General features: G+C 45.1%; 1 protein-coding gene across 1 annotated transcript in view; it reads left to right on the forward strand.

Annotated features, from left to right (window-relative positions):
* The window catches only part of LOC144108552 (neprilysin-1-like), a 78,499-nt gene extending 66,018 nt beyond the window's left edge, over positions 1–12,481 (forward strand). The window contains exons 12-13 of the mRNA XM_077641760.1: positions 4,503–4,646; positions 12,035–12,481. Coding sequence (XP_077497886.1) covers positions 4,503–4,646; positions 12,035–12,370 — 480 coding nt within the window. The 3' untranslated portion in view covers positions 12,371–12,481. The remainder of the gene's footprint in view (positions 1–4,502; positions 4,647–12,034) is intronic.
* Positions 12,482–14,246: the final 1,765 nt, after the last annotated feature.

Consider the following 14,246-nt stretch of genomic DNA (forward strand, 5'->3'; position numbering starts at 1 on the left):
GTTCTCCACAGGGCTTGAAACAAAAAGCGCGTGTCGACGGATTTGCGTAACCAGGCCCTGGGTGCGGCCTGATCTCGGTGACCAGAACCGACAACGCACTCCCTCGCCAGAACAGGATTTGGATACCCTGGTGTAGTATTTGGAAACAACCTTCTATGAACTAACCAATTAACAAAGTATTTGGACACAATGTAAGGAATCGGTGTGCTTTTTACGGTTGTCGATCAGATGATCCCATGCCAAGGAATGAAGCCAAGCTATGGCCTTGAAGTCCTTTTGGGAAGGGCAAAAACTGAACCCAAGATGCGCGGCAGCAGATTTAGTTCAAAATGTATAACCTTTGCTTTGGAAGAAAAGTTTTTAATGTGGCCTGTCGTTACGGAGCAACACTGGTGCAGAATTCTTCTCAGAACTTTGAGTCGGACACATAGCCTTTCAGGAAATCTTGAATGCCGACGCAAAACTGGAACTCAGTCTAAAATGAATGAAACCGAAATGGTCAACGGAGAGGTGACAGTAAAAAAATTAAAGAAAATAAACTCAAAATAGGTGAAGTTGAATATCAAACATATGCCGTCTAAGCACTAGCTAAAAGTCGTAGCTTGTTTTAACGCCAGTAAGCGCAAAAGCTCCAAAGATTCCACGTGTCAGGCTGAATACATACTGGAATATTAACTAACGTCCATGAAGCGTAAACGCGTGTATGAACACGAGAGGCAGTGCGCTGCTGCTCGGTCGCAAATGCTTGTTAAGTACAAGTGGTCATGTCAAAAGCTTTACGGTTTAAACAGAAAAGACTTTTTTCGTATTGAAATTAAAATGCTGCGAGACAGGTCGGTGCACATTCTTCATGGTGGCCTACTGATTGGCGAGCCTAAGTTGTTCGAAAACTTGTCCGCAAATCAGTAGGCAGATGTTAATGGACTAGCCGATCTGCGAGAGTTCTCGCAAGCCACTTCAAATTTTGCTTTGGCTTATCACGACGTAGTCGTCCTGTTTCAGTCGTAGACAGTGAAGTGGCACCAAGTTCTCAGTGCCTTCGCGTCCAAGGGGAATGTAAAAGTCATTTTTCTCGCAAAAATTATACTTTAGTGTGTTATTCTGCCACAAAACTTATCTCTGTTAGTAAATTTCGTCACCAACGATGCTGCTAGCGGGAACCAGTCCATGTGGCGGTTTCTCGTTATCGGCTTTTCCGATACCGAGAAGACGATACCGATACCAAAAATCTGTTATAGGAAAGGCGGTGCGTTCTGTGGACTTGCAGCAATACTTGCATTTCATCCTTCATTTCCCGCACTTGACTAAGAACATAAGAAACGATTTTCTGTGACATCGGGTCCCTATATTGTACATTTGGCGGAACAGCATCCGTAGAGCACATCGAAGGTGCATGGGAACACGACCATAGGAGTAATGTCACTCTGAAAGCGATGCTGAAGGTTCATAAGTAGGTCGCAAGGCCAGACGGCTTTGAAAGAATGAAAGTCAATCAGGGATTCCGCCTTTTCTCGGAGGACGCTTGACGAGGACTTTCCATCTACAAGGAGGTTGTTAAGTGCACACATGGTTCAAACAACGCAAATGATGCTTTTGCTAAACTGATGCAAGATACCATCAGCATAATGACTGCTAGCTTCCCTGCAGCTACCCTTCTGGCTACCTCGAAGAAAGTGAAAGAACTTTCTATATTTCTCCCATATTTAGATGAAGTAGACTTCATCGCCCAGGACCATGGCTTCATATCAGCGAGCACAGGTCAAAGCCTGCGAGTAACTTACACTCGTTCTTGTACAAAACCTGGCCTCTAAAGTTAGCTTACGGAGCATCATGACGTCAAGACTGTGACAAGGCGCTTGAAACATTTCCGACTTCTGGCGCAAAGCCTGATGTCGGATAGCAACGACCGTCCAGCGACTGCTCAGTCCCTGCTGCACATGAACACGCTGGGATTTACTAACCTGGCCAAGAATCCCCAGTTTGGCAAGCGCCTGCTATAGTATCGAACATCATGCTCGGTGTCAGCCATATGAACGGGCAGGCTACGAGACGCCAAGCAAATGGCCGGAATCATTTCAAGAGCAACGTGAAGCGCGCCACGCTGTGCTTAATGCTTGTGACTTCGACCAACGAACCATGATCACCGGGAAGAGCGACGCGAGGTTAATTTTCTCCGCTGGCAGATGTGTGGCTCGGAAGTTCGTGACTAAGAAGTGATGCGGACAACATTTCACTGATATTTTACAGGCACCGTTGGGTCAGCCTATTCCTACGGAGACATCCCTGACAGCTTACACGAACATGGGAAAGTTGTCGTTTCCCTCTAATGCTCTCAGGAAACTAATGAGATCACTTTAAAATATGTTGACTCACTGCTTCAGCATCAACACACTGCACCGCGAAAGTCTGCCAGATATTTTTTCCTTTCTCTAGCTGAAAGCTTCAGCTCTAGTGGGCTGTGAGGAACACAAATTCGACCTTACCGATAGTAACGCCAAGTTCTATGCCACCAAAAGACTCACCTTCCTCGTGAACGTAAAGAACTTCGCTTCCTAGTGCTCGCGAGATAAAAAGCTTCTCATGGCGTAACGCGTGCTGAGATTCAAGAAGTGCAGCGAACTATTTTGTTTTTCATTGTGAACGTTTTCTTGCTAAATAGGTTAACTTTTCTCCTGATGAAAGTGATCATTTTGGCGTTCAAGAATAAGAACTATTTTGACTTTTGTGGTGCAAGTAGACAGTATACCCGAAGGCAGTGCTTACCCTCGCTAATTAGTGGGCCATGTTAGTAGTGCTGACCATTTTGTTCTCAACACATTCATCAAAAGCAAGGTTTGATAGTTCTGTTTAATCTGCACTAGTGTTCACTCCTTTTAGAAGCAACATCTCAGCTGTGCAAAGAGATGCCGAAAGCGCTTGTGGCAGAAAGCTAAATTTTTTGAAACAGCGTTCCGACCTTCCCCAATGTAAATTATTGCTTAGCATTAGTTTTCTTTAAAAAAAGTGAACATGGAAAACGCGTTATCTCTAGCTTTCTTTGAGTGTCATTGAAACCTAAGGCTGAATTGGGGCCCTTCCAACTCGTTTCGGCTTTTTGTTCTCGGCTGGTCAAGGTACTGGCTGGTTCCGCATCTAACCTTGGCTTCAAGTTAACTGACCTTTATTCTGCTTTATACTCAACCGCATGTAAATTTAATTTCTTTCTGCTTGTTCCTGCGAACCAAAGCACAACATACGTCATATGTTCATTGGTCCCAACTTAACAAAAAAAGCAAACAGAAAGATAAGAACTATATCACCTATGTAAACGGATTTCAAGGTAACGGTCGTTATTAATGCGTGAGCAAACGTGTTGTTAGCAGAAAGTAAGGAAACTTACCCGAGCTGACCAGAGTTACTCGGTTGTAACTCGTGTAAGCTCGGGCAAGTTCGGAGGAGCGCCACGCATGCTGCAGCCAATTGGAGGAAGCTCGGGTAGTAACTCGGGTAAGCTCGGGTAAGTTCGGAAGAACGTCGCGCCAGCGGCGCGAGAAGTTGCTCGGGAAGCGCAACATGGGTCGCACAATCCTCACAGGTGGCTTTGACAGGAACAGACAGATGCCAGTGCAGTGGCGCATCGTTTAACGACTACGCTGATAACATTTTGAGTACTCACTAGCATCTATGAATGTTAAGTAGAGAATGCCTAATTCTACATATATAGGCATTAAGCCGCGAAGCTTCGAATGGTGTGCAGATCGGTGGCCAGCGCGAAATAACTGGGAGGTAATCATAGCATAAAAGCGCAATGCCTCCATGCCAAAGACGATGGAGGGCGTAAAGGGCGAACACAGCGCTGTGCTCGTCCTTTGCGCCATTCCTTCTGTGTGTCTTCTTTAGCCTGGAGCCGCTGCGCTCTTATTCTATGAACACGTCCCGACTACAGTCCAAACTAGCCCAAGAATTAACGCTTCTAACGCGAACTAAGTTGCAAAAACGCACAAAACCACTAACGCACCAACCTAAACAGCAGAAGTGCGCAATGCAATCGCAATCATTGCGGGTAAACAAACTGAAGTGCCTTTTGCTGTTTTTTAAATTACATTTACTGACAAACAGGGTGCAGGATGGTAGAATCAAGCTACTAAATTAGCACTCGACGAGCTCCGCTTTGCGGCAGGCCTCTTGCCGTAGCGTCACTTTCGGTGTCATGATGCCTATAAGCAGTGCACTACGCTTTGCGCCAGTACAGTTGGCACACCTACTCAATCTAGCCACCGTACCCACGGAATCGTCTCCAGAGTTCTCTCTTTCCGCCTTCTCCTGATACGTGGCAATTGACCAAGGAGTACTTATTTCGCGCTGGAAATGGATGCGGAGTTCTATTTGGCGGCGAAGGTATTTAGTAAGGTCCCTTCATCGGTTGCGTGTGCATTCATACATTATAACTGAAGTGAATCTCAAGCTGCGCTGAAATATTCTTTGCGAAAAACGATGTGTTGATAGCTCTTTCATCACTGCAGGCTTTGGCTCACCGCATAATGAACGCCTTCGACATCACAGGAATACAGTACGATGACAACGGACAGGTCAAGCCATGGAACACTCCTGAGACCCAAGCCAGCTACGTCAACAGCACGAATTGCCTGCGCGCGTCCCATGCAAATGTGAGCGAAACCACAGCAGGATCGTTTGTGGTGTTCGTTAGTATGACGTAGAGGCCCTTTTAACGAAACAATGTACCCCTAAAGGTCAGTACGAAAGGTAACCACACGTAACTGAAGCGGCATTGTTGAGGAGTTCAGAAGTACGTGCAGGGTGCTTCGAGTAACTTGAACCAATGATTTAACTATGTGCTACACTGCAGTTGGGCCAATGCAGACAGCTTTTCTTATTGTACAGTCAAGTTATAAGGTTGGGCTCAGTTCAGTATATTGTACAAATAGCAACTGATCTCCGGCATGGTGCTTCCCTCCGGCATTAAATTGAATCCCGCGAAATATGAAAGCACCTTCGAAGTGCGCTCTTGAGCTATCGCGCTGTAGCGCACTGAACTGCACTTTCCATAAACAAAGCAGTGTGCACTGGCCTAGTCGATTTAAGCGGCGGACGCGGCTTTCAGAATCGGCTCGAAAGTGCGGTAGCACCGTCATCTGGAACTTGGTTAGCGTCCGCCACCGTCTCTGCTAAGTGACAGGAATTCTACTGAAGGCCGATTCAGAAAAAGCTTTTCTGTTGTTCTTTGGATTCTGGCGTAACTTCGAGCATTCTTGGGCACAAAAATGGCCCCAAATTACGCCAACGTCTTTATGTACCGAATAGGATCAGAAATGTTTGTCAAATTCGGCCGCAATTTTACAGACCTTATTTCGATGATATTTTTTTATAATATAGACAAGCCAAGAGCACCATCTTCATTTCATTCACAGTTTCAATTCCGGGGACCCAAACAATACGCTTATTCACACATAATCAACCAATGAAATCAATTTTTGTTCTGTTCACAGTCTTGTGAACAAGAGGCAAGTTTGCGGAACTGTTTGTAGAAAACCAACCGACACCAAAAAATACTTACATTTCAAGGTTTCCATCCTCGTCACTGCATAAGTGGCATCCCATATTCGCAGGCCTGTAGTTTTAGAAGAATCTGCACTAAAGACTTAAGACTTTCACGACAGCACCGAACACATGCGCAGCGTCCTGTCAACACAGCGCTAGCCGCCTTCTTTCATTGATGGGGCCATCAGCAGAGCGTCACACCTGAACTGTAAACAACTGCTGCTTGGGTGACGAATAGAGAACCCAGAGCAATACTGCACAAATCTTACTCTTACATTTAAATCAACCTACAAAATTTAAACGAAATCCTTAATAAGCAATCTAATATCCTTCAACAAAGCCAACGCCTGGCTAATATGTTTCTATCCGCACTATGAGTGTCGTACACGAGTGCCAAAAACATTCAGAACTACCTTGTCCACACCAAAAAATAAAATCTCCAAAATTTAGGTGTCGCCCCTGTAGTGGAGGTCGTTCGAAATATTCCAAACACCTGCACACCACATGTTAGGCAACCAGTACGGGATCAGGCTTCCAACTTGCTATCAATGGCAACTTTGACTGCGGACACATCAAACATTATTTACATACTTCAGTGGAGCCTGTGCAACCGGCAATACATATGGAAGACAGTAGACAGATAGACAATCCATTTTTCATCTGGCGCAACAGTCAGTGCGCCCACAAGAAGTCTCTTCCAGATCCTCTCTTAGCCAAATATGCAGACTCAGAAGAACACACATTGAAGCCCACATTGAAGTTGGCTTCAAAAACACGCGAGAACGCGAACAACGTGAATGTGATTTAATCAACAAGTTTAATACCAATCAAGATAGTGTCGCAGAAGACAGGACACCAGTCGACAATAAATACAACAAATATACGTACGGCAATAAATGTGTCTTTAAGAGGTAGCTACAATCTTCAACCTTTCCACTGCAGTCTTCTACAAGACTATATTCAATATATTCGGACTAAAAATAAAGAAATGAAAAAAGTGTCCCAGCCTGTCTGCAAGACAACAGTTACATAGCTTCAGAATGATATTTTAAAGTGCTGGAAGGTGCAGAAAAGTGCGGAAAGGAAAGAGAAGTAAACAGCAACAACCGCCAAAAAAAAAGGATGAGGAAGAGTGGGGGGGACTAAGACAAAAGTGAAAACACATACAAACAAACAAAATGAAAACACCGTCTCTTCTCACTTCTCTCGGTCTTCGTCTCTTTCATGTGCGCCGGGAGTCAATTGGTACTAGCCCACCAGTTCGTCCTGAATCGTTGCTGTTGTGTACACATATACATACAGTAGGAAAATTGCGACGGAAACACCGGAAATTGGTATTACGTTTAATTTTCCGACAGTTTCGAAATACAATATTGCTATAAAATGATGTTTCCAACAACCACGTGAAAATCGGAATAGTGGCCACCATGTACCCCGGCCAGCAATTTTATTCAACGAACAAAACTTTTTGTATGCACTAGGTGGCGCTATAGAGACGCCAAGCGCACGAAACAATGTTGATTTGTGGACGACTTTCTTCTGTGGTCTGTTTTTTTGGCTGTTCAGTAGTTAGTAAGACTTTTGTTTGAGCTAGTTTGTGGTACGACACAGCTGATGAATCGAAAGCACAGAGTAGACAGGGCGAGCGCTCCTTCTTTCTACTGTATGTCTCAGTACTTATTTCATGGCAGCACTGCATTTCACTGCATAGCGCCCTGCTATGTGTACGGACAACAGCTTGGTACATTAAAATGGCATGGACACACAGGCAAAAATTACGCGATTTCCGTTTCGAAAAAAAAAACTAGCACTTTGGAAGATTTACTGTGGTTTGCGTTGTGCCTGTCCGTGTCGTTTAATCACCGTCAGACTGACTACGCCCACTGTAGGGCAAATGGCTCTCCCATGCGTCTCCAATTAATCCTGCCCTTTGCCAGCAACGCCCACCGTATGCGCGCAAACTCCTTAACCTCATTCGCCCGCCTAACTTTCTGCCACCGCCTGCTACGCTTGACTTCTTTTTGAATCCACTCCGTTACCCTTACGGACCACCGGATATCTTGCCTTCGCATTACTTGCCCTGCCCAATTCCATTTCATTCTCTTGATTTCTACTAGGATGGCTTAAACCCGCATTATTTTCCTCACCCACTCTGCCCGCTTCCAGTCTCTTAAATTTACAACAATCGTTGTTCTTCCCATAGCTGACTGCGTTGTGCTTAACTGGCGCTGAACCCTTTTCGTTAGCCTCTATGTTTCTGTAGCGTAGGCGGGTACCGTGTTAGGGCAGGCTCCGTCCGAAATGTGGACTCAAAATAACTGTCTATCTACATGAAACGTTTTGACTTTGCATCTTACCTCTAGCAATAAAATACGTTTATCTTTCTATATATATATATATATATATATATATATATATATATATATATATATATATATATATATATATATATATATATATATATATATATATATATATATATATATATATATATATACATATATATATATATATACATATATATTAGCAGAAAAGGCATATGAATTCATGGGCTCGTTTGACAAACACATTAAGGAAGCCAACAGTCACCGAAACCAAGGTGCATGAGAGAACGTTTCTATTTTTTTCATTCGTAGTGCCAATCAATTAGTTTAGAAAAATTACTTATCAAGCAGCAGAGAAACAAATATGCCGCCTTTGGGATCCAAACCCACGAGCTCCGAATATCGCGTCCGGTGCTCTACCAACTGAGCTACGGCGACGGCTGTCTAGCCTGCTTCTTTCGTGGGTACTTATATTTATGCGTGTAAGCGAACCTTGAGAGTGTTCACCAGTGCCACCCTCGCCCATAGCGGTGGGCGTAGCACGTCCTGTAATACCGCAAGTGAGACGTAGAACGTCATCTAATGGCGAGGGCGGAAACTGTGCGAGGACCCTCTTATACTACCTATGGCATCAAGACTGCCGGAACAGAAGCCCTCGTTAACCTCTCGGTTCTGAAGGTCTCGGTTCTGGCAGTCTTGATGCCATAGGTAGCATAAGAGGGCTCTCGCACAGTTTGCACCCTCGCTGTTTGATGACGTTCTACATAACACTTGCGGTATTGCAGGACGTGCTACGTCCACCGCTTTGGACGAGGGTGGCGCTGGTGAACACACACAAGGCTCGCTTAGACGCAAATCATAAATACCCACGAAAGCAGCAGATTGCACAGCCGCCGCCGTAGCTCAGTTCGCAAGAGCACCGGACGCGATATTAGGAGGTTGTGGGTTCGGATCCCACCGGCGGCATGGTTTCTTTCTCTGCTGCTTTATAAGTAATTTTCTTTGAAACCACTTGATTGGCACTATAAATTAAAAAAAATACAAACATTCCCCTATGGACCCTCTTATCGGTGACTGTTGGTTTCCTTAATATGTTTGTCAAACGAGCCCCTCATTTCATTTGCCTTGTCTGCTAATAGCTTAACGGGGGTCTCGGTTGTGGCAGTCTTGATGCCATAGGCAGCATAAGAGGTCTCTCGCACCGTTTCCGCCCTCGCTGTTCGTTTACGTTTTACGTCACACTTGCTGTATTACAGGACGTGCTACGTCCACCGCTATGGACAAGGGTGGCGCTGGTGAACAATCACAAGGTTCGCTTAGAGGCAAAACATAGTAATTACCCACGAAAGCAGCAGATTGGACAGCCGCCGCCGTAGCTCAGTTGATAAGAGCACCGGGCGCGATATTCGGAGGTTGTGGGTTCGGATCCCACCGGCAGCATGGTTTTTTTTTCTCTGCTGCTTTATAAGTAATTTTTTTTTTGAAACCACCTGATCGGCAATCTAAATTTAAAAAAAATAGAAACATTCCCCTATGCACCTTGGTATCCCTGACTGTTGGTTTCCTTAATATGTTTATCAAACGAGCCCCTCATTTCATTTGCCTTGTTTGCTAATAGCTTAGCGAGGGTCTCGGTTCTGGCAGTCTTGATGCCATAGGTAGCATAAGAGGTCTCTCGCACAGTTTCCGCCCTCGCTATTCGTTGACGTTGTACGTCACACTTGCGGTATTACAGGACGTGCTACGTCCACCGCTATGGACAAGGGTGGCGCTGGTGAACAATCACAAGGTTCGCTTAGAGGCAAAACATAGTAATTACCCACGAAAGCAGCAGATTGGACAGCCGCCGCCGTAGCTCAGTTGATAAGAGCACCGGACGCGATATTCGGAGGTAGTGGGTTCGGATCCCACCGGCGGCATGGTATTTTTCTCAGCTGCTTTATAAGTAATTTTCTTTGAAAACACTTGATTGGTAATCTAAATTTAAAAACAATAGAAACATTCCCCCTATGCACCTTGGTTTCGCTGACTGTTGGTTTCCTTAATATGTTTGTCAAAAGAGCCCCTCATTTCATTTGCCTTGTCTGCTAATATCTTAGCGGGGGTCTCGGTTCTGGCAGTCTTGATGCCATAGGTAGCATAAGAGGTCTCTCGCACAGTTTCCGCCCTCGCTATTCGTTGACGTTGTACGTCACACTTGCGGTATTACAGGACGTGCTACGTCCACCGCTATGGACAAGGGTGGCGCTGGTGAACAATCACAAGGTTCGCTTAGAGGCAAAACATAGTAATTACCCACGAAAGCAGCAGATTGGACAGCCGCCGCCGTAGCTCAGTTGATAAGAGCACCGGGCGCGATATTCGGAGGTTGTGGGTTCGGATCCCACCGGCGGCATGGTATTTTTCTCAGCTGCTTTATAAGTAATTTTCTTTGAAAACACTTGATTGGTAATCTAAATTTAAAAACAATAGAAACATTCCCCCTATGCACCTTGGTTTCGCTGACTGTTGGTTTCCTTAATATGTTTGTCAAAAGAGCCCCTCATTTCATTTGCCTTGTCTGCTAATATCTTAGCGGGGGTCTCGGTTCTGGCAGTCTTGATGCCATAGGTAGCATAAGAGGTCTCTCGCACAGTTTCCGCCCTCGCTATTCGTTGACGTTGTACGTCACACTTGCGGTATTACAGGACGTGCTACGTCCACCGCTATGGACGAGGGTGGCGCTGGTGAACAATCACAAGGTTCGCTTAGAGGCAAAACATAGTAATTACCCACGAAAGCAGCAGATTGGACAGCCGCCGCCGTAGCTCAGTTGATAAGAGCACCGGGCGCGATATTCGGAGGTTGTGGGTTCGGATCCCACCGGCAGCATGGTTTTTTTTTCTGCTGCTTTATAAGTAATTTTTTTTTGAAACCACCTGATCGGCAATCTAAATTTAAAAAAAATAGAAACATTCCCCTATGCACCTTGGTATCCCTGACTGTTGGTTTCCTTAATATGTTTATCAAACGAGCCCCTCATTTCATTTGCCTTGTTTGCTAATAGCTTAGCGAGGGTCTCGGTTCTGGCAGCCTTGATGCCATAGGTAGCATAAGAGGGCTCTCGCACAGTTTCCGCCCTCGCTGTTAGATGATGTTCTACGTCTCACTTGCGGTATTACAGGACGTGCTACGTCCACCGCTATGGACGAGGGTGGCGCTGGTGAACACTCACAAGGTTCGCTTAGACGCAAAACATAATTACCCACGAAAGCAGCAGATTAGACAGCCGCCGCCATAGCTCAGTTGATAAGAGCACCGGACGCGATATTCGGAGGTCGTGGGTTCGGATTCCACCGGCGGTATGGTTTTTTGTTCTGCTCCTTTATAAGTAACTTTTTTAAACCAATCGATTGTCACTATAAACTAAAAAAACATAAAAACATTCCCCTATGCACCTTGGTTTCGGTGACTGTTGGCTTCCTTAATATGTTTGTCAAACGGGCCCCTCATTTCCTTTACCTTTTCTGCTAATAGCTTAGCGGGGGTCTCGGTTCTGGCAGTCTTGTTGACATAGGTAGCATAAGAGGGCTCTCGCACAGTTTCCGCCCTCGCCGTTAGATGACGTTCTACGTCACACTCGCGGTATTACAGGACGTGCTACGTCCACCGCTGTGGTCGAGGGTGGCGCTGGTGAACACTCTCAAGGTTCGCTTACACCCAGTAAACATAAATACCCACGAAAGCAGCAGATTGGACAGCCGTCGCCGTAGCTCAGTTGGTAACAGTGCCGGACGCGATATTCGGAGGTCGTGGGTTCGGATCCCACAGGCGGCATGGTTGTTTTTTCTGCTGCTTTATAAGTAATCTTCTTTAAAACCGATGGATTGGCACTATAAATTTAAAAAAGTATAAAAACATTCCCGTATGCACCTTCGTTTCGGTGACTGTTGGCTTCCTTAATATGTTTGTCAAACGAGCCCCTCATTTCCAATATATATATATATATATATATATATATATATATATATATATATATATATATATATATATATATATATATATATATATATATATATATATATGAGCCCCACGCTGCTATTAGCTACTGAAACAATTGTGGAAAACCAAAAAGACTGATCCGCTTCTTTTCTAGCTGAACCGCATTTGATACGCCGCATCTCTTGCTGCAGGCAGGAGGCCCGAATCCCCAGGGCTCTCGTCTCGACGACCGCGTGGATTCGGAGAACATGGGGGATCTGGTGGGCGCTGCGACCGCCTACCAGGTTGCGAGTACCCAGGTATACCAGACGCTGCCAGGTCTCAACCTGACCACCCAGCAGCTGTACTTCGTCGGCCGCTGCATGAACCTGTGCAGGCGGAACAGCAGCAGTCCGACCGGGCGCTTCGCGAGCCCAAAGGCGCGGTGTAACGTGCCCGCTATGAATATGGACGCCTTCTCGATGGCCTTCGGCTGCCCGCCCGGGGCTCGCATGAACCCAGCGTCAAAGTGCTCCTTCTGGAGATGAATGCCGCCCCCAGGAGGTTGTGGCGGCTCCAATGATGCCTAAACGCTGATGTTGTTTTCTTCTCTGAAATAATGTAAACTACCTTAATGGAAGCATTTCTTGGACTTTCTGACACCGCCCCGTTGAATATGTCTATCCCAAACAGTGTGGCCAATTGCAATTTCTTTCTGGGAAAGCTCACACGTTTCCTTCCAATTGTCGACCTCTGGGAGCGGCCGGAACAAGAATATCAATTTTTTTTATTTACGGCACGAACGTGTTATATAAAATAATGTTAAGAAGGAGGCCCCGTAGACAGAGACACAACTGACATATGAAGTTGTTCTTCAATGCGGGCTCCCAGCTTATAGCCATTTTCAGTCTTCATGCTTATATACTCCTGCCCACCTATTTTATAGAAAAGCGAAAATGCATAATCATTAATATATACCGATATACATTCAGTTATTTCATTTCGCATATCCATGCCCTTACAATCTACACTTAGTAATACCGCAGAAAAGAACAAACTATGGACTCCATATGGTTCCATTTCTACTTCCACTACTGCTCAATAAAGAAATCAATGCGAATATAAACATATACAGCATTAGCTACACTAACGTCCTCGACTCCTTTCACCGCGAAACTGTCCTTTTTTAGTGTCTACTCAGTATGCATGTGTAAACGTTCCCTTGTATACAATAAGTGCTTACAGGCGTTGTTTTAGTTTCAATGATCGTTGTTGTTTTGATGTTCATTTTCTTTTCAAGAGCGAACTGCTTTTTCGTGCGCACGTTTAAGTCAACTTTGCCTTCGCTTAGTTCACTTAGTTGATTGCTACCGTGACAGAAGTGGTGTCGCGTGCCACCGCTCACTTGCTGTAAAGGAGGTGGAAACTCAAGCGTAACTCGCTTTTATTCCCATCCCCTCCATGAACTTACGGTGATTGAAAATAAAATTAATATTATTAATATATTTATTATTATTATCAGAATGCAGATAAGTGTTCGAAGCAAAACATAGCATTCAGGAATAACGAGGGCGCCCATGTGCTGTGCGATGTCACCCTCGTTATTCCTGACTGCTATGTTTTGTTTCGAGCACTTATCTGCATTCTGATAATAATAATAATAATAAATATATTAATAATAAGAATTTTATTTTCTCTAAGCATAAGGCATAAGGCGCATAAGGCGCCCGTGTGCTGTGCGATGTCAGTGCACGTTAAAGATCCCCACGTGGTCGTAATTATTCCGGAGCCCTTCACTACGGCACCTCTCTCTTCCTTTCTTCTTTCACTCCCTCCTTTACCCTTCCCTTACGGCGCGGTTCAGGTGTCCAACGATATATGAGACAGATACTGCGCCATTTCCTTTCCCCAAAAAAACAATTATTATTATTAAGAATAACGAGGTAAGAAAACTATATTTAGAAATGCGGTAAGAAAACCACACCAACAGGTTTTCCGAAATGTCTGCAGGATTTAAGCGTTGCGCTAGATTAGTTGGCAATATGTATAAACAAAATAGACCAAAGTAAGCAACAGGTATTCAGACGCACAAGAAAAGCTCAAAAAAGCTTAAATAAAAAATTGGCGGTGGTTTAGTTCAGGCTAAACCTGGAGTGACGAGATAGCTACAGCTGGCTGATTGCCAGCCGCCGACAGCAGCAGCTGTTCCGCCACACGTGGCTGGTCACGTGACCAACCACGTGACGGACCACATGATAAGCCACGCCGCCGCGCCGCCGGCAGCTGCTCCGCACCACGTGACCAATCACGTTACAGCCGCACTGCCATGGCGCCGCCACCCTGAAGGCTCGAAATGTTACCGTAATGTATCTATCGCTACAAAAATTGGCGGTGGTTTAGCTCTGGTTAAACCTGAAGTGACGT

The sequence above is a fragment of the Amblyomma americanum genome, chromosome 10, assembly GCF_052857255.1.
Source record: "Amblyomma americanum isolate KBUSLIRL-KWMA chromosome 10, ASM5285725v1, whole genome shotgun sequence".
In the NCBI taxonomy this organism is placed as follows: Eukaryota; Metazoa; Arthropoda; class Arachnida; order Ixodida; family Ixodidae; genus Amblyomma; species Amblyomma americanum.